Source organism: Eumetopias jubatus, unplaced genomic scaffold, assembly GCF_037043125.1.
Source record: "Eumetopias jubatus isolate StellerSeaLion01/CBP00866 unplaced genomic scaffold, mEumJub1_p1.0 scaffold_13, whole genome shotgun sequence".
In the NCBI taxonomy this organism is placed as follows: domain Eukaryota; kingdom Metazoa; phylum Chordata; class Mammalia; order Carnivora; family Otariidae; genus Eumetopias; species Eumetopias jubatus.
The window spans coordinates 81,354,985-81,382,287 of record NW_028274819.1 but is presented as its reverse complement, the minus strand read 5'-3'; the positions used below and the strand labels follow the sequence as shown (position 1 = coordinate 81,382,287).

General features: G+C 34.2%; 1 protein-coding gene across 1 annotated transcript in view; it reads right to left on the bottom strand.

The window, feature by feature from the left end:
* CNTN5 (contactin 5) overlaps nt 1–27,303 on the bottom strand; it is a gene marked incomplete at its 5' end in the record, with an annotated part of 571,224 nt that overhangs the window by 105,195 nt on the left and 438,726 nt on the right. Inside the window, one exon of the mRNA XM_088017513.1 lies at nt 12,512–12,632. Within this exon, the coding sequence (XP_087873639.1) occupies nt 12,512–12,632 (121 nt within the window). The remainder of the gene's footprint in view (nt 1–12,511; nt 12,633–27,303) is intronic.

Below are 27,303 nucleotides of genomic sequence, written 5' to 3'. Positions count from 1 at the left end.
AGGGGTATCTTGACGGCTCCTGTTTTATACTCGGAGGATTTTTTGTGATGCAACTGTAAGAAGACATACACCATTATGCAATGTACCATTAAGAGCTCAGCACCAACTGAACGATGACTGCTGTCAGATGGTGACAATGAACTGGTACAATCCTAATGCCACCATCTAACTCATTTGGAGAAATGGAGACAGTGGGGCTCTTGCAGAGCATTTATATAGAGCAGTCCTGGAGGTTGGATAATTTGTAATTTCCATATAATGGATGGATTACAGGGAGAGTGTCTATAACACATACTACCTCATCCAGTGGGGTATGATCGATGCTACTTATTAGCTTGACTTAACATTCTGTGAGCTGAGGTTGTAAGACAAATATATGAGCTTTGATTTACTGATACATACAGATCAGGTGATAAAATGTCTTTGAAACAGTGATAAGGTATTTCAAATGAAGTTTCCTAATAACGGTTCTATTTCTTGAGTTGCCATGAAAGAACTAATTATATGAACCAATAACCTCCTGAACAAAACATATAATTCAAAGAGACTTGTTTTATGCCATAGTTTTCTGTGATGAATGAATACTTAAATTAGCCAAATCAGAATGCTGACAAATGAGAAAGCTAATGCTTTGGTATAGATGATTAACTTATGTGGTTTAAAAAATATTTCTATTGCTTAAAATTTTGTACTTCTGACCTAGAATATTTTAAAATCTAAGATGTAATTTCAGAGGAACCTAAAAATCATTCATACTATTTGGTTTTACTTTTTAAAAATCTAAGTATTTATTTTACAAATACTTCCAAATCCTTTAGTGTCCTTGGTGGTTTGTAACAGCTTTGTATCCTTTACTTTAATTTTTGCATTGCTTTATTGTCAACTAAACTGAAGGTATGGCAAAATCCTATGTAAACATTCATAGAATGAATATTTATGTTTTAAAAATATTGAATAATGTGATTTAAATCAATTTTATAATCTGTACTTGGTGCTATTTTGTGTGATATCAAGTTGGTGGCTATAGATATGCAGATATTGATGATAGTTACTGGTATGAAAAAAACACCTTAGAATTATCTGTCATGGGCTCATCTACACATCTTTTCTAGAATGAAATATAATTTGTGTATTTAACTTTTTTTTTTAACTCAGTCTAATTCTTTTGATTCCTTTATATAACTATTTGAAGTCCTTCAGCATTTACTTCACATTTGGGAAATTCCTTTGTACACTAAGATAGCTATTGCATTTTGCTCAAAGATAGAAACCATCACAATGGAATCTTCAATGCATGTAAATACGTGCTAATATAAACAACCCGCTTCAAGAAAGTGATGCAAGATTTCATTGCTTCAGTTTACTGAATATACTGAGATGGCCCTGAAGGTGTTTCAGTTTACCCTAATGACAATAAACCAGCAGAGAACACAATTACGCCAAATCTATCAACATGCCAATTTGACCCTGAGGAAGGTAAGGCAGTCAAAATGTTTCCAATCACCTTTAGAATGTATTATTAAATCGTAAGTGAACAAGATGGACAAAATAATCAGAATATTATTGGATATTTTAGTCAATGGATAATCAAATAGGATTGATTGTTGGAGAAATGTATACCATTTTCTGGCCCATATATACCATAAAGAACAATGATTTATTCCTTAACCTTAAAGATTAGGGAAATAAAAATTCTTTCTCTAATTAAGAATATCAACAATAATATCTACATTTACTGAGAAGCATTCTACCATTTGAAATCTCATTTCTTTCTCCTATTAAATCACAAATTAGATATTATATGCCTATTATACAAATCAAGAATCCAAAAGAGGTAAAATGACTTGTCTATGGTTATTCAGTTAGTATCAGATTGAGATTGAAATCTGGGCCTGGGGTATTTTTATAATGCTACACTATATTGACTATATAAACTGGTTACTATCACAGCAATTTTAAACAACTTGAGTCATTTTTAAATCAGGCTAGTGAGATTCAACTAACATTTATTGAGCACCAGCTATAAACTAGGTCTAGTGCTAAGTGCTCAGGGTTGCTCAAAGATAATGTTTTTCTAAATGAAATGCAAGCACAGCAGAACTTTCTTTGCTACTTTTTATACACCTTAAGTTTATGCAATTTTATTTTCTAACTGCAGTAAATAACGTTGCAGCTGTCACTTTTATATCTCAGCTTTTCAATGCCTGCCCACTTTGAATCTTATAGTGGTTATTTTCTATTTTAATGAACTGTTTTTATAAAGCTGGGAGCTATCTTTTTCCCTTTCCCCCTCAGTTTTTAGGTACCTCAGCAATGATCCAGAAGTTTCTGAAGGTAAAGTCTACTGATATACTCAATAAATAACACAGGGTAGAGATCCATGTGTTCATGACTGCCAATCTTTACATATAAGGTGTCAAATTAGATTTTCCTCATACATACTAAGCAATAAAGTTAGACACACTAGTTTTGAAAAATGAAAAAAAAAAGAGGGAGAGACATTTATAAGAAAGATTTTTACCAAGAATGATTCAAAGTCATTTTTTTTTCTTGGCATTAACAGACATCATCTGCTGTTCAGTTTCTCCCCTACTCTCTCACCTCAGTTGCTCTAACCCATTAGAGAATGCCTTTGTAATTCCAAATTAAGGAGTACTTAGTGAAACGGAGATATTACCTTTGCCAGGTGTTTAGGACAAAATCTAATCTTCAGTAAAAGTCAGCAAAAACTTTCTTTCAATCAGTGTTAGTCCTCTCTCTGTTCAATATTCATGGATTTTGTGTTCAATGAAGAATCATTCAGAGACCAGTTTACATGCTGTATTATGTTAGACAAAATCAAGAGAACAATTAAGAATTGAGTATTTTGGAAGATAGGTTGAAATAAAACAAGATTTTAGGATAGGGACTAAAGTGAACTTACCAATTTTCCATTGTTTTGCAGGTGTGGCCAGTATTGGGCTGACATTCCACAGATCTTTTGCTTGGAACGTGGGTTCTTGGTGACCACATATGGGTTATGAAAGTAGAGCCATGTAGTATCTATATGGCCTCTGAAACTGTGTATTCTAGGCTTACATGAAAACAAATTACTACCTAATACTAAAAAAAAAAAACATGCTAAAACAATCTAGGTAACAGTCATAGAAAACAAATGCATTCAGGAAATTTAAAAGGTCATGTGTTAGAAAGGATTGCTGGTTGGTTTAGTCCTATATCTATAAAAACTATGAAAAGTAAGTAGACGATTTTTCCAAATAATTCCAACAAATGAGCACAGGTAAAATGTACTTCCAATATTTTGCCCAAGTAATATTGGTGAGTTAAATAAGGACAACCTTCTGAACACCAAACACCATTTTTTTGATTTGTGTTGTTTTGTTTTCATGACTTTTGGCATAATTTACCTATGAGTAGGTAAGAAACAATGAATATTGAAGGTTTGAAAGACCAGAAGCAATGATTGAAATAAAGGTTAGGTGCTTTTTAAAGCAGCTGGGAGTTTTGTACTTCCCTCATAATTGTGGCAATCATAAGAAAGTTTAAAATGAGAGAATGAGAAGAGATCATGCTGAAAGAGGTCTGTTTCTTTATTACTGCTTAGTATTCCTGGTGATATTTTGTCCAGAAGTGATTCTTTTCTATCAAAACTTAGCGTGTCTGGATAAGAAGTCCCACAAGATGTCCCGAGAAAATAATCATTAGAATTTGACATCTTGTATAATTGGCAAGACATGGGGGTCAGAGGAAGTTCAGACTTGTCAGTAAGCTTAGTGCTCATTTAGAGCAAAATATAAGACAGAATGTGGTGATCAGTAATGTTGAGGCTCCTGGTCATGTGGTCAAAGATTAGAAACTTCAGAGGATTAGAGAGCGTGAGGCCTATCCTTAGAAGCAGATGAGAGTGAAAAAGAGCTTATTTGCAAGATGATGTAGATTATCTTCTGTTCTCTTTCTTACCTTAACAAATGACTTTAAACCAGCTCATGTATAAAAATTCTCTGACTCCTATGCAAAGCTTGTCACTCCGTTCCTTCTTATAGGACTCTTTTCTTTCCCCTTCCTCCTTATTCCTTTCTTCCTCTTTCTCTTTTTTCCCCCTTTCTTCCTTCCTTTTCCTTCTTTTCTTCTTCCCTGCTCTGCCCTTTCCTTCTCTTTCTTTCTACCTTCCTTTCACAAATATTTATTAATATTTGTCAGGAACTGTAGTGTGTCAGGAACTAAGTAGATCCGGGGAATACAGTAATGAATAAAATAAAAACAATCTGGCAATTGATGATGGAAGGCAGTATAATAATTTTAAATGTTCATTTTGAAATTAGTCTGCCTGGACTCTACTCACTATTCCACTTATTAGGGTGACATTCAACAAGTCCTAAACCTCCCTAAGCCTTAGTTTCTTTATTTGCAAATTGGAACTAAAAATAGTATTCCTCTCATTGTTTTTATATGATATGCTAAATGGATAAAGTGAAATAATTCATATAAGGACAGGTCCTGGCATGTAAGAAAACCTTAATAAATGCTAGTTGTTTTTTTTATTATTAATGGGGCTTATGATCAGAGTAAAATGTGCTGCTCATACTTCTGTAACAGCACTTCTTATATTATATTGTAAAAAGACATGTTCTTCTATGTCAGGGACACAAGTTGTTCATGGCTAACTGGTTCCTAGTATAGTGCCTGCCACATATTATGTGCTCTATAAATGTTTGATGAATCAGTGTTGAATGAATGAATGGAAAGTGAGCAAGGTTAAAGCTAAGCAACCTGTCCAAAGTTACAGACCAGTAAGAGCTTGGGAGATGTGAAATGGTCTGTCTGACTTCAAAGTCCATGCTTTCCTTTTATACATCATTTCTTGCCTCTTTCCACCTACTGTGATTTGGTAATTACACCCATCATGCCATTGAATTTACGCTTGCCTAAGTCATCAACTACTTTCAAAGTGCTTAACTTAATGGTAGATATTGGTTCTTATTTTACTTACACTTGACACTGCTGCCTACTTTGTCTTTCCTGAAATTCTCTTTTCTCTTTGTCCCTTTGACTTGATTTCCTTGCTCTCTTCCTAGTAGCTTGCTGTCTCCAGGAGCCACTTCCCAATCTTTGTATATTTCTCTCCTCTTCAACTTTAGTTTTTCTTGAGGTTCTAGCCTGAGTGTTTTTCTCTTCTTATTCTTTACATACTACCTCTGTACTTTCATTGCTATCTGATTGTGCTCAAATCTACATCTCAACTTTGGTGTTTCTCTCCTAGCTCCATAACCACAAATCTATTTGCTTACAGAATATTTCTCTTTGGAGAGCCTTATCTTAAATGCTGTTCCTTTACCACCAATCCACTTCTCTTCTTACTTTCCTGACTACATGAAAATCATGATCATTCATTAGGGTGGCCACATAATTTATCTAAACCAGGACAATTTTGAGAGTGAAAGGGTTTCACTAATAATTACTCTGTCACTCCTAGTTTAACTTGGAACTGTCTTGGTCCAACCAGAATGCATGGTCTCACTGCCATTGATCCCTCAATTAAGCAACACAATTGGCATTCCTTCTTGACTCTTCCTTCTCATTTTTCATAGACAGTGAGCTACCAAGTTCTATAGATTCTGTCTCCTTCTTATTTTTTGAATATGTACACTCTTTTTAATCTCCATGATCATTTCCTTTTTCAGACTTTTCTTATTTCTTGTGAAGACTACTGCTATAACTTCCTGCTTGGTCTATTAGCAACCACTGGTCTCACTCTCCTCTAAAACACCCTCTGTGGTTTTCAGAATGATCTTAAGCTCTCTGCCATGGCATTAGAAGGCACTTAGACCCAATCCCATCTCTCACTTCTCCCTCTTGCATACTTAGCACCGTCCTGGCATATAGCAGGCACCCACTAAACAATGAATAAAAACAGTACTTAAAACATAACTCACACACCAAGAACTTATCTCAATAAGTTTGTGTAAATGTGAAGTGATAGTAAATGTCATTTTTATATTAAGATGGATATGTAAGAAAAATAGCTTAGTCTGTGGAACAAAATACATAGTGAAATGTGATCACCTTACAGTTTATGACTCAAAAATATGTATAATATAAAATCCAGCTGATTAGAATTTTTCTCAAAATGGAAGTGAAGTCAGCGTACTTGCTTCAAAATAGCAAAATGTTCCTATCAAGAAACCTGCAGAAGTCTGTCAATTGACAGAAATTATCAGTGACTAAAGGAAAACTTGGCATCTAGCAGTTCTCAATATTTGTTGAGTGAATAAAATACACAACTTAGTCTCCATCAGTTGGTTGTCTGTATACAATGACAATTTAATTGTTCGTTTTGTTTCAATCATTTCTATCAATCAAATCACTTCAGTCAACTATCACTTCAGTGAACCAAACTAAATGTGGTGCACAGAATCCAAACACACGATTAACCAAAAAAAAAAAAAAAGAAATGTTAATGTCAAACAATTCTAAGCTAGAAAAATAAGTCATTGGTGTAAGTTATTTAAATAATCATCCAATACTAGTGATAGTAGTGATCTAAAATTTCCACAGTGTTGTAGGATATTTCAATAAGACACTGCATGAATAAGATTAGGTTTTCTTTAAGAAGGAAAATATTTTATATATGTATTTTAAAGATATTTTAATGTTACAAAAACAAATATATTAATTGAATAACCTCCATTCTGCTCTAAAACATAAATTAATTGCAAATTCATTTACTATTACTATTAAGATTAAAATTACACTGAAAACATTTGTCATTGTCCTGTGATCCCCAAATGTTGGCAAACTCAGCTTTGCTTTTGTGACTAATGGCTCTTTCTCTTTCCACTAGAAACTTTTTTTTTTAAATAAAGACTCTTTTGAGTCCAACACATTACTCCACTATATGAAGGCTTGTGCAATCTCCAAGTACAAGTTCATTGTGTAATGGTGAAAAAGAAAAACTATGCAAACTCTATCTTCCAAAAGATACTTGTGTTAAATACTTGTACATTTTAAAGCTTGAAACTTTCAGAAGTGGCCAGTTGCTAAACTAGGCCAGTGCTAAGATAAGCATTTATTTCCGTTTGGAATCTACATGGTTCACAAGTGTAGTTCTATGAGAGATATAAAGATAGAGCACATTAACACATTAATACTGCTTAATTCTCAAATCAGATTCTCAAAATGGAAATATGTTCAAGGTTTTCACCTAGCTTGAATTTCCCTTTGTATTGGGAAAGTTCTAGTACTTGTATCCTTCCAAGGGCAAAAAGTGGAGACTCTTAAACTTTCCTCTCTTGCTCGTTGAGAATCACTGAAAATTATGCTTTAGACAGAATTTATTCAAAGGTCCTAAACTGGTTTCCATCAGACAGTAATTGATGTCTATAGGTTAATTTGAAAACAAATCAAAACAAACAGGTTACACTTCACAAGTAGCTAAAATATAAAGTCTCTGCGGTTGGCTAGATTAAATCACTTAGTTTGGTAACACCAGCTACCACATGATGGTAAGAGGTTTTGGTGGAAATTAAAATAGAAATATGAATTAATGATTAACACAATAAACAAAATCCTCCAAAATGGCGTAGAATAATTAAAAGATAATTCCTTTAAAAAGCTAATAAAACCTCTGAAGAGGTTGTAATGTGCTAATTTTACAGATGAGAAAACAGATTTAGACAACTTTGTTGTAACTGAAAAAAAAAGGTATTTTAGTATCCTTTGCTAAAGTCTTTTCTTCTTGTAGAGCAATACATAATTTAATAGCCATGGCAGGCTGGCTTCACGGCTGTGCTACCTGCTAAGTCACTCAGAGAGGGTCCCTACCTTAGAAGGTCCCCATACTGGATATGTTCTGAGCTCCAGATTCTTTTAATTCCAGTTGCTAAAACACATGGCTTTGTCCATTCTTGCTCTTTAATTTGCCTCAAATTTTTAGTTAGATAAGCATTATATTCTTGGGGGAGGAGGAAGAGAGGACACTTTTTTTATGGCCCATCTTCAGAGTTCCCAATGGCATAAATTAAATGTAATTTTATTAGAGGCATAAACAATAAAAACAAGAAATTTTACTGGTGAGAAAGATATACTTGAACAGGGGAAGTTAACTGCTTACCAATATCAATCTTAACTTAAGAATCAATGAAAAATATTAACCCTCTTCTTAGGAAAAGTCAGTGTATCAAAGAAATTGAAAGCAAAATAAAAATATTTTATATTCAAAATGCATTAGTAGATGAAAATGAGACATGATCACCCATCATTGATGAGACACATTTAGGTAATGTAACTTTTAAAAACTTATCAGGTACAAATTATTCTTCTACATAATTTGCTTTCTTTCCTTTTAAAAATCACTGTATATTAACAGACAGAAATATGGATGCTTATTATTTTTGACTTCTAGTTCAAAATAAAAAAATTGTGCATAAAAAAATGAAGGTCTCCATACTTGGATTAATGCTCTGCTATCATTGTCTTTAAATTCTTATGAAGTTTTGACCAAGGGGCTCTGCATTTTTAGTTTGCACTGGTTCCCACAAATTATGTAGTCCTATAGCTATTCCAATGTTGTCTCCTAGTATTGCATTATTTCTCCTAAAAGACTGAAAGTTTCCAGGGAGCTTTACTTTTTTAGGGTTTCTCATGCCATTCCCAAAGATGCCTCTCACACTTGAGGCCATAAGTCCCCACAGAGGGCTGAGACTTTGGTGCCTTCATCTTTCCATCTATGTGCCTAGCTCAGAGCTTGATACAGAGCAGGTACCAAATGAATGTGTGAGTAAATGAATACCAGATTATCAATACATACCTGTTGACTTATTTAATTAACAAAACAGTCAAACTTTTAGTAGTTTTAGATTTGCAGTGAAAGGTGACTAGGTGGGTTGGGAGAGATTCAAAGTAAAATATTAGAGGAAAAATCTTTCCTGAAAAGAATAAATAGAACTGGATTGATGGAAAGTTTAAAGCAAATAAAGTTGAAAGACAGGTTGAACACCAAGTTGAATAAGAAGGGGTGAGTGGTTAAAAAACAGTGAGATATCTCTCAACAAATTACATCCTAGGGTGGAGTCTTTCCTCTCAAATTCAATTTATTAAACATCAGATTCATTCTGTAAGTTGTAACACAGGAAATGAAAATTGTTGTCCAAGTTTTGAGAAAGGAGAGCATATAAGGTATGCATTCAGGAGGAGCCAAAGGATTATTGATTATTCTTTGACTATTCTAAGAGTTCTTGACCTACTGTTTTGTATTAATAAACAGAATAATATGAATATAAAATCTGAATGAAGAAGTGAATTTTTAAACTCTTTTTTCTGCCTCTTGGCAGAATAAACAGAACTTATGTTCTGGTCCCAGTTACCACAGCTCAGCTAAACACATTTTATTCTTTAAACCAAGATAGTTTTCTACTCTTATATTGGCTTGGGAAAACATAATTCTAACATTCATTTTTGCAAAATAAAGTAACAAAAAACTAACACTCCTTTCTCTGGAGTCTTTAATATTGTGTTTGATCATCTCTCAAATTGCTTGGGAGTTATCAGTTCTTTACAAATCGTGTACTCTCCCATGTTACCTCTTCATGATCAATGTCTTGTGCCCTGGATAACATAATACAGTTCTATCTATCTGTAAAGAGTTTCCCTATAGCATTGTTTAGTCTTACTTTCTGTTTTGTTGCTATACCACACTTGAATAAGTGACTTAAATTGTGTACAGATGTCCAGGTGTGGCTTTAACTTCCTTTTGTATTTCAGCAGAATAATTTATTTTAACACATTCATTACTTCTATTATGGCTCTCCAAATTACTTGTGGTGCTGCAATAATGCTGATTCACTGAATATTAAATATGTGAAAGCAAGTGATTTTATGCTTCAGATGATTATTTATGGGAAAATTCAATTTTTGGAGGATGATAAAAATAGTAGAAAAGAGGCAAATAAAAGAACTGACATTCACAAGCAAAATGAAGCAACAGTGGAAACAAGCATTTGGGGGAAATATAGCTTTAAAGTAGTTACGAACACTCAGATTCTAAGCAGGCAATGATGAGGTCTTAGGGCTACACACCTGAGCTCCAATTTGATGTCCTTATGAGGCCTGGAGAAAAATTTTAGGACTTGGTAAGATGCTAAGCAAAGTGAACTGCTGAGATAATCCAATGATGGCATTCCATAGGAAGATGTATGATGGAATTGTCTTTGCTGTTCCCATTTTTATGTGACACATACTTGAATAAATGCACTTTAAGGATTCTGCTGCTGGAATTGTAGCCATCATTAGAAAAACTCTATTTAAAATGCTGAACTTTGGTCCTGTGTCCTGTACTATTAGAATTCCCCAAGTTTACAAATCAATGAATGGGAATGGGAGAAAGAATGGCAGGGTAAAACTATTTTGAGTTTTATTTCACAAGCCAACCTGGAAAACAGCAATAGTCAAATATCCAAGTTCCTTCAATTTTCAGGAGCTGTTAACAAAAGTAGTAAAAATAAAAAAATAGAGGAACCAAAACCCCTAGTTAAGTTTTTAAATCTGTTTAAGACCTACCAGGCAGAAGAGGCAAGCTATTTTTACTAATTTGAGGTAAGTAAAGCAACTATATAATAGAACATTGGTGACTTGACCAAACTCACTTTGAATGAAAGCTTAAGTTGAATGTTGCATGAATATTCAGACAATAGCAACCTGTTTGAAATTTCTTTTGAGTGTAATTTCAACATTTATGCATTTTATTTTCTCCTAGGCATAAAGCCAAAGGCTAAAAGAGCAGAACACAAAAAAGTTGAACCTGAATTATGTTCTAAACCCTGTTGAGTTTAATTTTACTTACAAAGCAGAATGTTGGTTTAAATTTGCCCCTCACAACCCTGTAAAGACACCTAGTTTCTTGTTATCAACCTCTAAATTGTGTTATTCATTTGGAAAGCTTCAATTTTAGGAGCATCATTTTAAATTACTAGGCAAGTGCTACACAATAAATACACATAATCTAAAACAGACCACAGCAAGAGAAGAAAGCAATTTTCCATAAATTTGACTGCAATATGGAGCTGCAATTCCATGAGCCTTATAACTTCAAAAGACATAAAGGAAAAATTTAAATGAAATATCATGAGAGGACGAGCACTTTAAAAGGTTGATGTTTTGTAAAAGGGTGATACAGATACACATTCTTGATATAAATTTGGAGAAAAGTTCAAATAACCTTTTGAACAGGAACACACCAAAAAAATGACAAAGTGCCACTCACTCAGATACACACTTGTTTCAAAACAATATTTTACTTGGATCAATGATGGATGCACTACCAAAAATCAATAAACCTTTCATAATACATACAACTAAAACAAAGAGATGATGAAGCTTACTATATGCCTTATGTTTCCTACTCAAGATTTTTATAATATTAATGAATTCTTAAAAGTCATGATTGGAAAACACTTCAAGTAGATAAAAGACAAGTAAATCTAAAATATAAGTTTTTGCTATGGATTGTGAATTTTTATTTGCAGAGATCATGCAAAGAGTCTTAGCATACAATACTCACATCACTCAAAATGTAATTGTTTAAAAACAAAAAAGGAGAGGCACTAGGTGAGATTCTGTTAGTGTTCTACTTCTTGTCTTGAACTTAGTTTCATGGTGTATTCATATTTGATTTTTCATTGAGGTATACACCTGTACACAAATAATTTGTGGAATTTTCTGTAGGTATATTGTATCTCAAACTAAAAGACAGAAGAGAAAAGAAGGAAGAGAGAGAGAGAAGAAGGGGGAAGGAAGAAAGAAAGGAAGGAAGGAAGGGAGGAAGGGAGGAAGGGAGGAGATAGAGAGAAAGAATATGCATGCTAGGAGCTGCATTTCCCACACTGTGGAATAATGTGCTAAAAGAAATTAGCGCTGTAGTCATTTACTTAATTCAAATAAGATGTAACTTTATAGGGTTGCAGAATTCGGCAGCCCAGTTCATAGTGGAAACCACTTAACTGTCATTTATGCACAGACTCTGTTTGACATTTTCAGACTTAAAAAACCCCTGTCACTGAACAGTGGCAAATGCCACCATATTAGGCATTCAGTTTTCCTGTTTTGGGAAGCAGAATTTAGAAGTTAGTGGAGGAAAAAAAAAATGCCTAAGGGTTCCACTAGCTTTGCATTTGTAAAACACATCTACACACAAACAAATTTTATCTCTTAGTCCAAGTATCTGTGGCTCCACTGTTTAAAATTTCTGTTTGGCATTAAGTTGGTGAAACACTAAGTGACCCCTTACTACTAAAGGTGTTTTAGACCCTGAAGTTGGATCTATAGGTTTTGTCTGTTACTAAGAAGCAGTTTTCCATGTGATCTTTTCAAAGGCAAAAGGTTAAGCAAAAATGACATATATTATAAAATTGAAAGTAAAATGCACAGTACTAATGTGCTCAAAGTCCATGCATTTAAATTCCTTTGTATGATAATTTATGGTGATCATGTCTTCAGACTGCACTATTAGCATACTCACCCCTAACCAGAAGTTCTGCCTCATCTGACACACTGTCTGCTGTGGTCTGTACCCTGCAGCCATATCTCCCAGCATGCATCAGAAGGATGTTCCTGATCATTAAATCTGCAGAGGATGCTTGCTGAAAGAGGGATGAAGTGCCAGTTTAAAATGTTGCAAATCTGCCTAGTTCAAGGTGGTTTAAGGGGAATTTTGTACATTCAGTTATAGGGCCCATTTTTGTCCTTACAATTTATATGACAACAATACAGAAATCAAACAAGCCCTATTTTAAGGAACACATGGAAGTTATGTTTTCAACGATTGCTAATAAAGAGTTTGAACATTAAATATTTCATATCATGATTTAGCAGCTACAATATTTAAGAAATATTTAAATATGCATAAACATTCATATATTTAAAGTATAGGAAAAATAATCAGTGAGCCAAAATTATCATTTTGACATTCAGAGACAGGCCTATATTGTGGCAAGACAATAGTTTTGAAAGGAATAGCAACGTGTGGAAATTAATTATGAGAAGATAGCAGTCAAAAGATTATCTTGTGCAGCTTTATTGAATGATTGTTTTTGTAAGTACACCGTAGGCAACAGAGTGAGGGTGCTTAGGTGAAAGACTTCTGGTCCCAAAGCCATGTGTCTTTACATAACGAAGATTTATTCCTCCCATAACCATCACCATCAGGGAGTAGAGTCAGCCTGTATTTCTGCTTATCAGTGTAGTTATGAAACACAAAGGAGTTTCGAAACACTTGATTCTTGTTGGGAGCATGATGATTAGAACATAGTTGAACAACTGCAGTTAAGGACATCAATAGGTATCTTTTAGATGAATCAGTTCATGGGATTAGTGATGATCCTACACATTAGAATGACAGGTACAGACTTTCATTACTTAATCTTGGCTTTCATTTATCCTATCAGAAGATTTGTGTGTGTGTGGGTGGGTGGGTGAGTGTGTGGGTGTGTGTGAACATCCAAAGATCTGGAATTCACAACTCATAAGGTATTTTTTCAGATAACAACATAGCAAAACTCCAATACACTCTTCAGTTTTCATGTTGCAATCAAAAACAATTGGCTGAAATGAGTGTAGATGCATATAGCTTGAAATGATATATTCAAAGAACTCAACAGTTCTCTTTAACAGTAGTTGAGTATATGAAAGGATGTTTAATGCAAGCCAAAGAGAAGCACTTCAGATTAGAGATCTTTTATTTTTTGATGGAATAGGTGAATTACCTTTAAAAAAAAGTGTATTTGTCCTTAGAGGGCAGTATCCCAATAATTATTTGAGTTTAGTTGCTTGCCTTTATTTTGATATAGACCAATGGGTTGTATAAAAACCATAAAAGCAAGAAGAATTTCTAGAAAATCTTTGGATTCTTTTTTCTTTCCTTAACATTCATTGAAAGTGTGTGAAGTCATTGGAAGTTTTTACCTGTAAAATTATGTGTATTTATTTAAATGAAATGCTTAACTGTATACTATGTTTTAAAACACTTCTTTCTGGTATTTCATTTCTGTTTTTTTTTTCCCCTTTCTATTGGTCTTATGATAGGAATTTCTAAAGGTATTGAAGTTTTCTCTCATGAAATAATTGTTAAGTCATAGTCTGATTTAGTCATTTACAAGGGAGTGCTTCATGGTAAGAGTGCATTAAAATGTCATAACAATTATTTCAAAGAATGTGATATTTGTCCAGAGAATGTCCTATGCTGTTAATTTCCTTAGGATAAATTGGTACTCTTAAATTTCATTTTCTTATCTATACTGGCCTGTTTACTTCTTTCAAATCTGAAAAGGAAATTTATACTTTAAAACTCTTTGATTTAATATGGGTAAACAAAAGCAAATTATAAACATTATAAGTTATAATTCAGTTTCAAATCAACATAATTTAATACTTATAAATAAGTTTTGATATTTTTATCACTTTATATAGTATGGTCCATCTTAGGTACAAAAATTTCTTTTTCCCCTTGGATTTCAAAGAAGCTCTCCTAATAGGGTACTCAAATTAATCAGGAATCAATATGCACACTCTGAACCCAGAATAGGGCCTATGTCGAATGGAAAAGCCAAGGATAGGTCCAGAAAATCATAAGGGATTTTATTACTTCCAGAAATATGCTTCTGGAACACTATGCTTGTTATTTTTTATTTTGTTGTTTTTTTATTTGCTTGTCTATTTTCTAGTATCACAAACTGATTGGTGGTAGTTTAACAGTGGAAAAAGTAAAGACTAAAAGTCATTTTTCAGCCTCACATTTTTGAAAAATTATTTTATAAAATTGCATTCTTGTGATTAAATAATTGATTGTCTATTTTCCAGAAACTTTTCTTCCCAAATTATTGATTTCTTTTTGTCCTGGATAAAAGTCCTCAAACCTTTGTCCTTTCTGTTGAATTATAGTAAAAGAAAAACTTAATGAGATTAAGATGAGTCTTCACTAAAAATTACATAAAGATTAGAGGAATTCAGGAGGGTGAGGTATAGATTATCTTTCCTATGTTGTCCTTTACTTGGTTCCTGCAATTAATAGTATGCAATACTTTATTATACTGGCTGAAGCTCCATCAACATCTATCAGGAATAAAAAGTCTATTATTGTATTTCTATCAATGTCAAGACTATTTGAGGAGTTGAAATAGTCTCATTTTGGGCTCATTCCTTCTCTTTTGGATTATACCTACATTATATTTTTACAGTTCTAAACAGGGAAGATTAAAAGTAAAATGAATGGATTGTGAACACTAAACCTAAATTACCCATTCAGTAGATTTACTGATCTTTCAAGAGAAGTAATGAGAAGAATTCATGGGGGATCCCATTATACTTAATCTCAGTCCACAGTATGCAGTTCCTGAGAGAACCTCCACAATTTAGTGCACTTTTAATGAAATGGTTACTTACAGCAGATGCTTGCTTTCTTAAGCTTAAACCTCATTTTCACTTTTTCTCTCTTAGGAGTTATTCTCTCTTTTCTTGTTCTGTTTGACACTTACTTTATATCCTGTCTTTTCTTTGCTGCTTTTTCTGGCTTTATGAATAAACTGTGTTACATGTTGTTTCAAATGAACTTCCCCACAACCAGTACTTAACATAATGCTCCAAGCATTGTGCACCTAGCATTGTGCATGCCACATAGCGGGAGCTCAATAAATATTTGTTGAATGGCTGAATAAATGAAGACTCTTTAAGAAAGAGGCTGTTACACTTGTTTTGGGCATAGCATAATGCATAGACTAGTCAAATTGCTATAGTGTACACCTGAAACTAATGCAACATTGTATATCAACTATAATAAAAAAGAACAAAGAAAGAGGCTGTATGTTTACTCTCTGTGAGAGCAGCAACATGGCTAAATCATTTACATTTCTTGTTCACATAGTCTCACTAGAGCAGTTGCTCGATTATTGTAATTTTTATTTATGGCTTTGAAATAATACAGGAACTGTCATCCCTCCACTCAAATCCAAATCTTTATTGGCTTTCACTTTGACTAAATGTCCTCATCCCACATAAGACTGCTAGTTAAGACTTCCTAAAAATGGAAGCACATATAACTTTGCCGTTCAAAGTGTGTGCTGTCTCCTATTACCTTGTGGATTAAGTCCAATCTCCTCACTTCAACACAGAAGGCTCCTCAGAACATGATGCCACCTCCTATGACAGAGTCCTGTGCTTCTACAGCTTTACTCTCACCTTTCCTCATCCATGGGACTACTTCCCATAATTCTGCCTGTTGTTCTGTTGCAGATGCTCTTTCTCCTTTCTTTGCCTGAGAAGATACTTTTAGACAGCTCAAAGGCCTTCTCTTTGGTAAAGTCTTTCTGGACTTTCTGGGCTAGACTTCATTTGTTCTGACACTGTTTAATTATGCTCATTCTCTGAACTAGCACTTGATGTTCTTGGAAGTCACCCCCAAGGTCTACTATGGACAGTCCCAGAGCTGAGCTTAGTGCTAATGTAGCCAATGATCACTGGGTGAGCTGATGAGTGCATGAAATGACTTGTTTCCTTCCTTCTCTGTGCCTAACATACCTCCTCATTCACCTCATTTTTTTCTTTCAAAAAAATTAGGATGGGAAATAAGAAAAAATCATGGAAAAAGCGGAAAAAAGGTCCTTAAAGAGTATATACAGGTTTCAGGAAGACACAGAATTGTGTGAATTCTTGCTCTACCACTTATTAAATTTTTAACTTGGGAAAATTAGTCTATCATGCAAAACTTCTCTCATAGCTGCAATATGATAATGCAAGTAAAGTCCATAATAATGTCCGGTACATAGTGAATGTTTGATAAATGCTATCCGTTAAAGGGCACTATAATCACACTCTTAGCCAAGACAAATCTTTCTTTAATTGGTATTCACTCCTTTGACAAATGCCTATCAATGTTTTACATAGATATAGTAGGTTTTCTGATAAGTGCTTAGTTTTATTTTATATATATATATATATATATATATATATATATATATATATATATATACACTCTTACTCTCCTATAAGGAAACTACTGCACTCAGAATTAGAAGACCTGAATTCTAGCCTTAGTTTAGTGACTTCCTAGCCCTGCAACTCTGGGAAAGTCACTTTATTGGGATAATAACTGCACTATCTCTTTCATGAGGGAAATCAAGTGAAACAAAGTACATACATACATGAACTATTGGGAAATTCTTCAAAAGTGTAAAATATTCTTAAAGCTTTTTTTTTTAAAGCAGGATTTAGCAGAATGCTGTGCACATACTAAGCACTCTGAGAATGTTTGTGCGGAATGAATCATCCAAACAACAAGATAGCTTAAATTGAGTATTCTTGTAAATAGGACTCACGCTGAATGACTCAGTGAGAAGCCTGCTGGGGATGGCTGTTTCTGTGCCCTCATTTAGGGTTTATTTAACTTTCTCAAGAAGCTCACATAGGGCATTTCCAGCATCCTTAGCCCCTAACAGACATACAAAGCATTCTTCTCTACAAAGCAAAAGTAACATAGCATATAAATTCTGTGAGGCGTGATTTTAAAAATTTTTTCTAACATAAAAAAACTAGGTATCAGCTATGAGACATGGATTATTAGATATGATTAATATTATTGACATAAACTCTTGAATACTTAAAAGATTTCCCTGGTACAGTATTTTTTTTCCCCAGAGGATGATTTGTTTCAAGTACCTTACCATGATAAGGAAATAACATACATATACATTATTTTTCCAACTGTTTTTTTTTCCTTAAACCTTTATATAAAAGGATTTACATTCGTGATGGCATGGGTTTTAATATATTTTTAAAGAAAGCTGATATTAACTTGCATGCCTAAGTAATTGGACATACTCTCTGAAATAGAAAAATTAATTGCTACTAATGAAAAAATACTAGACAAAATACTATTTGACAAAAACATTTATGTCTATAATGATGAAATAGTAAATGCATGCAACAATGCACTGAAGACTAAAAATAGGTAAAAATCGCTCTCATATCCCATTACTAGGACCTTGGTATTTAATTTCCAACACATATTCTAATAACATACTTTTAAGTACACAGAAAAATGCAGAAAAAGCTTTACTTGATGATGTAGGTTAAAGAGGAACGAGTTGGTAACTCTTTGATGAACTCAGAATAGCCAGATATCCAAGCTGGATCACTTAGTATTATAAGCACAAAGTCATGAATTCATGGGATCAGTCCACTATCTTGGTTAAAATGAAGATTAGGCATTAGGAAGCAGGTCAAAGCAAGAATATACAGGAAAAGTTAAAATTAAATTTTAGTATAACAAATTTAAAAAAAATGTTAAGTCATACTTATTTCTTCAATTACAAAATTGGATATATGAAGAATAATGAATGAATGACAAAATGCTATGTGCATCACAATAGTGTTCCTCCTTTCCCAAGTAGATATATGGGACTAGAGAATGTAATATCTAACATGTCAGTCGATGTCAGACTTAGGTGGTATGTTTGTTCCCTAATTCTTAAAAAATGTCTCTGATCTGAACACATGTGCATTGACTCTCTTTTCCCTAGTGGTAGGTAATGTGCATTCCTTTATCTAAGATTAACATAAATGGGGCGCCTGGGTGGCTCAGTTGGTTAAGCAACTGCCGTCAGCTCAGGCCATGATCCTGGAGTGCCAGGATCAAGTCCCACGTTGGGCTCCCTGCTCAGCGGGGAATCTGTTTCTCCCTTTGACCCTCCCCCCTTCATGCTCACTCTCTCTCAAATAAATAAATAAATAAATAAATAAATAAATAAATAAATCTTTAAAAAAAGATTAACATAAATGATCAAGATAAAAGGGTTCTGCTATAGACTGTATGTGTACCCCATCACCCCACTCCCAATTCACATATTGAAATTTAATCCCCAATGTGATGTATTTGGAGGTAAGGTGTTTGGGATGTATAGTATGAATGGGAGTAGTGCCTTTATAAAAGAGACCCCAGAGAGTTCTTTTACCCCTTCGATCATGTGAGGACATAGTAAAAGTTGGCCGTCTGTCACCAGACACTAAATCTGTCGGTGCCTCCAGAACTGTGAGAAATAAATTTCTGTTTTGTATAAACCACCCATTCTAAGGTATTCTGTTACAGCACTCTTGACAGACTAAGACAAGCTCTAAATGCCTATAGTGTCATTTCTATACTAATCTAGTGCCTCTAAGTTAAAATAGGCATGAAACAGACAAGGTCATATAGTTTATCAGTCTATACTTTCTTGAACTTACTCGTAACTCCTTCCTAACTGTTGCTAAAGTTTATCTTATATACCTGCTAAGAATATCTGATATAGTCTCCTTTTATTGTTTATGCAATAATCACTAATTAATTCAACAGCTATTTATTTCTTGGGCTATGCTAAACTTTGGGTTATACATATATAGACTCTGCACTTGAATATCTAGTTTAATCCAGGTTTGATGGAAAAAACATAAGAAGAGATTATGGAGTAGCTTTCCTCATATCTGCAGCTAGGTTTGGAATAAATGTGAATGAGAGAAATGAGTGTGTTAAGCAAAATACTCAGGATCCAAAGAAAGATATTTACTCTTTCGTGTTCTTCATTTAGTTATAACAATCATCCCATGAACATTGACTTCTAAATTTAGGTTTCTAATAGTAGCTTTCAAGCCACCTTCTTATATCCTCCATGTTATCCCCTGTCTGTTTCTCACCATTACCCATCTAACGTGCCATTGCTAGATTCATCCTTCTTTAAAACTGATTTTATTTACAATTGCAAAATGTTCACTGGCTATCTTTACTTACTGCCTACAAGGTGACCCAACTTCTTAAACAGTATTTAAGGCTGGACTCAACCTACCTTGTCTCTTACTATAGTGGAAAATATACTCTTTGCACCTTTCCTCAAGTGGTTCCTCAGTGACCTACCAAAGTCTCCAAATTCTGTCTCATATGTTAAGGGTTTGTTTAAACCTTATTTTTTTTAGAAAGACTTAACTGGCCACTAGGACTGGTTACATAATTTATGAGCCCCATTGTAATATGAAAATACAGGTCTCCTTGTCCAAAAATTATTAAGAATTTCAAAATGGTGTCAGTGGAGCACTACACCAAACACAAGACACTTCTCAGTGTGGGGTCCTCTGTTCTGAACCCTCCAAGCCACACTAATATTGTCTGTGGTCTCCTGGAGCATATGTGCCTATTCTGGGCAATGGTGCTCTTTGGAATAAATATCAAGGAGTTGGCATACATCTCTTTGTAAACTGTAAAATATCTATTTTTCCTTTACTTTAATGTTTGTATCTTTCTTTTTTAAAGTAAACTCCAGGGGGGCCTGGGTGGCTCATTTGGTTGAGCTTTGGCTTTAGTCATGCTCTCAGGGTCATGAGATTGAGCCCCGCATGGGGTTCTGTACTGAGTGTGGAGTCTGCTTGGGATTCTCTCCCTCTCCCCCAACTCCCTTCGCTCATTCTCTCTTTCTCTCAAATACATACAGACATAAATAAATAATAAATAAATAAATAAAATTAAAAAAATAAAAAAATAAAGTAAACTCTACTCCCAATGTGGGGCTCAAACTTACAACCCTGAGAACAAGAGTTGCATGCTCTACATTCTAAGCTACCCAGCTATCCCTGTATTTTCTTTTCTATTCTATATTGACTTGGGGTTTTCTCAATGCATAAAAAAATAGAAATAGAAGATATTACATAAAAAAATAGACATAGAATTTTGCTTTAATACTGGTGAATCAAATTACCTACAAGTCTAAGCAGAATAAGGATTAGTTTTACAGGCAGAATAGTAGAATAAAAGAACTCTTGATGAGAGTCAGGTGCCCAAGTCTTAAAAAAATAGAAATAGAAGATATCACATCTTCTAGCATAAAAAAAATAGAAATAGAAGATATCACATCTTCTATAATAAAAAAATAGAAATAGAAGATATTACATCTTCTAAAATCTTGTGTTAAAAATAGTGATATAAAAAGATAATAATTAAGATAGAGAATAAATGTTTTTCTTTAGAGTAAATTACACCATTGTCTAGTAATGGAATAACCTTAACTATCTTTCACTGAGCTTATGCTTCTTAAATTATTTCTCATTGACGTTACATACAGATGATAGAACTAGTCAGGAAAAACTTTGTTCATTCATGCATTAATATGTGCTTTGTTAACAGTTGGCAATGGCATAACCACTAAGAAATCTCCAGAATAATAAAACTTTATAACAGCTACATATTTTATTTTATGAGAGCTCATGGCACATGCACCATTATAAAATTATTCATTCATTCACTAATCATTTGTTAGAGTATCTATTTTGCCTAAGCAGGAAATTGCAAATATTTGGTACCTTTGAAATTACACCCTTCTTTACTCATAGTTAATATGCCTGAGCTTTGACCCAACCTATTCATTCTTCTCAACACAGAGCTTCAGTTGACTGGAGTTGTTACAAGAGATAAAATCCATCATATCTGAGCTGCACAGGCTATAAGATAAGAGATCAATTATACCTTTGAGAAACTCACAATGCAATATTAGCAGTAGACAACTAGGCATAATGCAATGTGATATGTTGAAGTAGTAAATAGTATTTAAAAAATCATTGCAGGGTGTTTGGGTGGCTAAGTCAGTTGAACATCTGACTCTTGATTTTGGCTCAACTCATGATCTCAGGGTATTGGAATCAAGCCCCTCATCAGGCTCCACATCAGCACAGAATCTGCTTGTCCCTCTCCCTTTGCTGTTCCTCCTGCTCTCACTCTCTCTCTCAAATAAATAAATAAAATCTTTTTTAAAAAATCACCACATAATATATTGATTTAAGTGTGGAAAGACAGTTAAATCATTGGTTAACTTATTCCTATAGCAGTTGAGAAAACTGAGGGCTAAAAGGTGTAGGTGACTTGTTCAAGGGCAAGTTAAGTGAGGAGAAAGAAGAGCCTTGGGCACCTGACTCTCATCAAGAGTTCTTTTATTCTACTATTCTGCCTGTAAACCTAATCCTTATTCTGCTTAGACTTGTAGGTAATTTGAATCACTAGTATTAAAGCAAAATTTGGCAAGTATGTCAAAATATTATAATAAAATGGTTTCAGGTATAGTAACAACCATGAAATTATTAGAAATTAGTTTTCTAAATAAAACACAGAATTATTCTGAGCGCATTCTTTTATGACTGTCTTTCATCTACCATATCTAGATATGAAATGCTATATCTCCCTTTGAAATATCAGAATCACCTTTCTGATAATATACATGACCCATCAACCTCATTTGTTCATGGCATTATTCATCTTTTCTGTGATCATTAATCCAGAATCAAGAGAATCTTCTATAGGTCACCCACAAATTATTAAAAAAAAAAGCCATTGGCAGTTTATGGTGACACGTCTTTAGTTGAAGGAGAATTGACCAAACTTGACTTCCTAACCTAAGTGCATAACTTAGATGGGTCAATATTTTACTGATACATCAATGTTTCTGTTCTCTTTTTTCTAGTCTCATTCTCAGTTTATCCTTTAAGGTCAACACTATTTTGTTACACTATCATATACAGGTTTCCACACTGAATTTTGTTCTGCTACTGATTTTACATTGCAGCATAGTCAATATCTGCATGCAAGTCTAGTCCCATACTGGCTATGGGAAAGAGTGATCAGACAACTCTCTGTGGGATTTCTATTTCTTCCCTGAAATCAGCAAAGCCCAAGCATACAGAATATAGTAGCTCTCATCTCACTCATCAGTTAGGACTAGTATTGATCTGGTATTGTTTTAAAGTCCTAAAGTGCCAGGTATATGGTAGACCACTCTGTGTTTCATTGATTTTCACACAGAACTTTAGGAATGAGTCTGGAATGAGGCCACTTTGTTTGCCTGTCTTTGTTTTACTTGGGTCACTTAGATTCAAGCAATTTATCATCCTGGTTCTCTGGCATGATGGGGGAGGCCAGGGAGGCTAATACTGAGTCAGAAGACTAAACCAGAAGAGATCTACTTGCTCTAATCTACTGCTTCTTTTTCTCTCTTCTCCCTGTCATTGGTTAATGACATATTTGTTTATGATCTTAACTATTACTCCTTCTGGGGCATGGATTCTACCCCTGCCTTTTGATCCCCAACCTCTCTCTACAGTAAAATATCTGCCAATAATTGTAATGGAGGTTCAATGCTTTAATGCTCTATTATGAATTAAATTTAGTATCTTGAGATTCTCTTCACTTCTGCCCTGCTAATGTTTATTCTTTCCTGTAAGTTATCCCTTTTCCTTTTCAGGAAGATATTGCACTAAGAGGTATTTAAAATTTTCACCGAGTCAATGGTGAGACCTATTCTATTTTATTATGGCTAACCATAATACTATACTGTAGCAAATCTTTCACAATCTGTATTATACTACATTGGTTTCTGTGCTTTATGGTGACAACTTTTGCATGTATTGTTGCTCAAAGAACTTATTAGGCCTAGGACTTAGCTTCTTGTTTACTGTGGTAGACTAAAGGTGTTCACATAGATTTTTGTACTTGTTCTATTGAGAGGTGAAGTCTAATTTCCTAGTGCCTGAATCTGGACTGGTCTCAGTGACTTTTTTATTAATAGAATATGACATAAATGATGTCTTGGAAATTCTGTGGCTATATCATAAGAAGACTTGCAACTTCTTCCTAGGCCCCCTGGAACATTTTTTTTCTGGGGAAAGCCAGCTGTCATTTAAAAAGTCACACTCTCCTGATGCTGTCATCCTATAAAAAAGGCTAAGCTATTTATGTGGAGAGACTTCATGGAGAAAGAGAGAAGTCCAGAGATTCCAAGTTTTAACCATTCTAGCCCAGCCACTTGACTTGTGAGCAAAAAAATCATCTTGGGCATTCTAGCCCTGGCAGAACTGGGAATCCATATAACAGCCAGAATGGAGGCTTAAGACACATAGTACTTACTGACCTAAAGGCCATCTCCAGCCACTTGGCCACCCCAGCTGAAGGCTCAGCCCTTGTGGGACAGATTCAAGCCATCCTTGGGTTTCAAACAGGCCATCCTTTCTGTTAAATAACAGCAAATGCCTGATATCCTGACCCACAAAATTGTGAGCAGCACAAAATAGTTGTCATTTTATAACACTAAGTTTTGGAGTGCCTTCTTGTATGGCAGTGAATAACCATAAAATAATTTGGTACCTAGAAGTGGGTGCTGCTGTAACTCAAATCTAAACATGTGGTATTGGCTTTGGGGTTATTTTCAGAGGCCATGAGGACAGTATGAATGATAGCTGGAAGGATCTCAAGGAGGCTATTGATAAAGGTTTGACAAAGAGTGAAGAAACTGTTATAGGATACTGAAGAAAAGATGAAACTTCATGCAGTGCTGGAAAAGATTGGCAATACAGTCATCTGAGATAATGTGAACAACACATTATTCGCGGTGAACAAACTTTGAATTTGCTTAAGGGGATATTTTCAGGAAGAAAATTAAAAGTACCAAAAGGTTTCTTTTAGCTATATAAAATAAGGTATGAGTACAGAAAAAATGAACTGAAAAGAGAGAATCACTCATTTCTGAAGCAGAATACTGAGGAAATTTGAAGAAGCCAGGACTCTAGATTCAAAAACCAAACTACTTCTCATCTTCAGTCTCATCCAAGGGTAAAGGACTAGCAAAGTGAGAAATGGCCTTGGCAAGCATCAATCCAGGGTACTACAAATAAAGTATGTCCTCAGGTAAAGATCCCAAGTGTGTGGGTATAAGACCCTTTGTTTATACCAGAATATTTTCCCACAATGTCCAGACCCCCAGTTCAAGACAGGGAAGAACCCAAAGAAACTTAATGGAGATTGGGAAAACATTGAGGAGATTGCAATTAGAGGCTGGAACAAAAGTACTTGAGTTATGAACTGGCAGAAAAATAGCAAAACCCTTGCCTGTGGTAATGTGGAATATACAAAAAGGTTTCTAATGAAATTATGGATCGAATTAAGGACATTTATAAGGAAGATGAGTATTGAAAGTGTTGACTGACAGCTTCTTTTAGTTATCTGTGGTAATATATAAGAGAAGTGACTTAATTAAAAAAAAAAAAAAAAGACTATCCTCAGGGAGAAGTTAGAGGAAGTGTTTCCAACCTAGAACTTTCTGGGTTGAAAAACAAACTTATTTCTCATTTCATCTTCTTGAGCTATAAATGGACTAAAAAAGGAAAAGGACTTTGTATCCACTGAGTAAATATCACCCTAAAGGCATTTTTAACTATATTTTGATCTTGTGAGTATCAACCATAATTGGAATTCATTCTTATAAATAAAGATGGTAAATAAAGATGATATTCAGTTCACTAATATACCAGTGTCTGGCACATAAAGCCTCTTCGCATATATGGAAAAAAAATACGGGTTATTATGGAATCATTGCTATGGAATGTGTGACAGTTTGAAAGAAAAAATGAGCAAGAATAGTGGAGAAAGTTTTATACCTAAACTTTTTGCAAAAACATAATAATATTCCAAGTGGAATAATTAATTTTATATAAGAATTTCTAAAGATGAATTTGCCAGTTAAATATATAGCTGTTTCAAGTTTTCCTTCAAAATTCAAGTTTTCAGGCATTCACATTTTATTTCAATATTAGTAAGTATTTTAACAAGTACAATCTTCAACAAGTAGCTGTATTATTTCCACTATGGGTTTCATGAAGAGATACTATTCTTCTCCTAGCCTAATTTGATAGTAACTAATGTTTAGGAACAAGTTTCTTACTGAAAAAGTACTTCACTGTAAAAGAAGGCAATTTGGGTCACAGCATCCATTTAAGCATTTTCTTTCACAGTCATGAAGATTCTCATCAACATCAAAAATACTTAGAATTTAGCCAATTTAAACACATCAACGTCAGAAAAGACTATTCAAACTATTGCTTAGATTGTGAGCTACAACAACAATCTTCCAATGAAGATTCAAACAGAAGAATAGTTCTGTTAAAAGATCAAATTGAGCAGTGCCTGGGTGGCTCAGTCGTTAAGCATCTGCCTCTGGCTCTGGTCATGATCCCAGGGTCCTGGGATCGAGCCCCACATCGAGCCCCACATCGAGCCCCACATCGAGCCCCACATCGAGCCCCACATCAGGCTCCCTGCTCGGCAGGAAGCCTGCTTCTCCCTCTCCCACTCCCCCTGCTTGTGTTCCTTCTCTCACTATCTCTCTCTCTCTGTCAAATAAACAAATAAAATCTTAAAAAAAAGGTCGAATTGAATAAATGTGTCAATCAAAAGCCAACTATGAAAAGTTCAAGGTCAAGGACTTTCTGTCAAATTCAACTGACATTTTGAAAGCCAGTCAAGACATTTTATCACAGAAAATTCATTTTTAATAACAAGGATTTGCAATTTTATGAATGAAAATTCACCAATTATTTAACATATAAAAATCAGACTTTACTCAAAATCTTAAAAATCATCACGTTCTACTACTTATCACTCTTCTTTATGTAATACAGTTTCTGATATTTCAAGGAATACTTACAAGACTCTTCAAAGCTGCACATCTGTGAATTGATAACAACACTAATAATCATGTGCATATCATATATATTTTGTCCAAAGATTTCACATTAGTAGGGCTTGAATTTTTCATTATATGTGGAATTTGTGTGTGTGTGTGTGTGTGTGTGTGTGTGTGTGTGTGTGTTTATGCTGGTTATAAAAAATAAGGCATGCTGATCTCTTCTCCAGAAAAAAGGACATTGTTTCATTTTCTAAGATTATTGTTGCTTTTAGAGGAAATCTTTATTTAGCTTTAGAGGAAACTTTTATTATTTATCAAGGTATTATATATATAAATATATTCTTAGTCCTAGGGAAGAATTCTGATTTGAGATTATTTTTCCATTTTGGAACTCTTTCAGCATAGAGATTTGTCCCATTCTAGGAACATCAGGAGACTTTGAGATATCTTCCATTAATCAAGTAGGTATTCAATATTTAATAAAGGGAAAATGTGATTTTTATAGCTATCAGTGTTCCCTCCTGAAAAAATGGTTAGTATGTGTTAAAATTTTTAAAAATGATTTCACTGTTATTGGATACCATATCTGGAGACTTTTTTGGATTTTAGTCTTTGAAAGTCACAGAACTTTAAAATTAGGTAGAACATTAGGAGTCATGACTCTAACATTTTCACTTTGAAGATGAGGACTCCGAGAGTTGACATTACTCATCTAATGTAATACAACTAAGTAGGAACAAAGCTGGGCCCACAGCAAAAACTCTTGAAACCCTCTCCCAACCTGATCTAGCAATCTTTT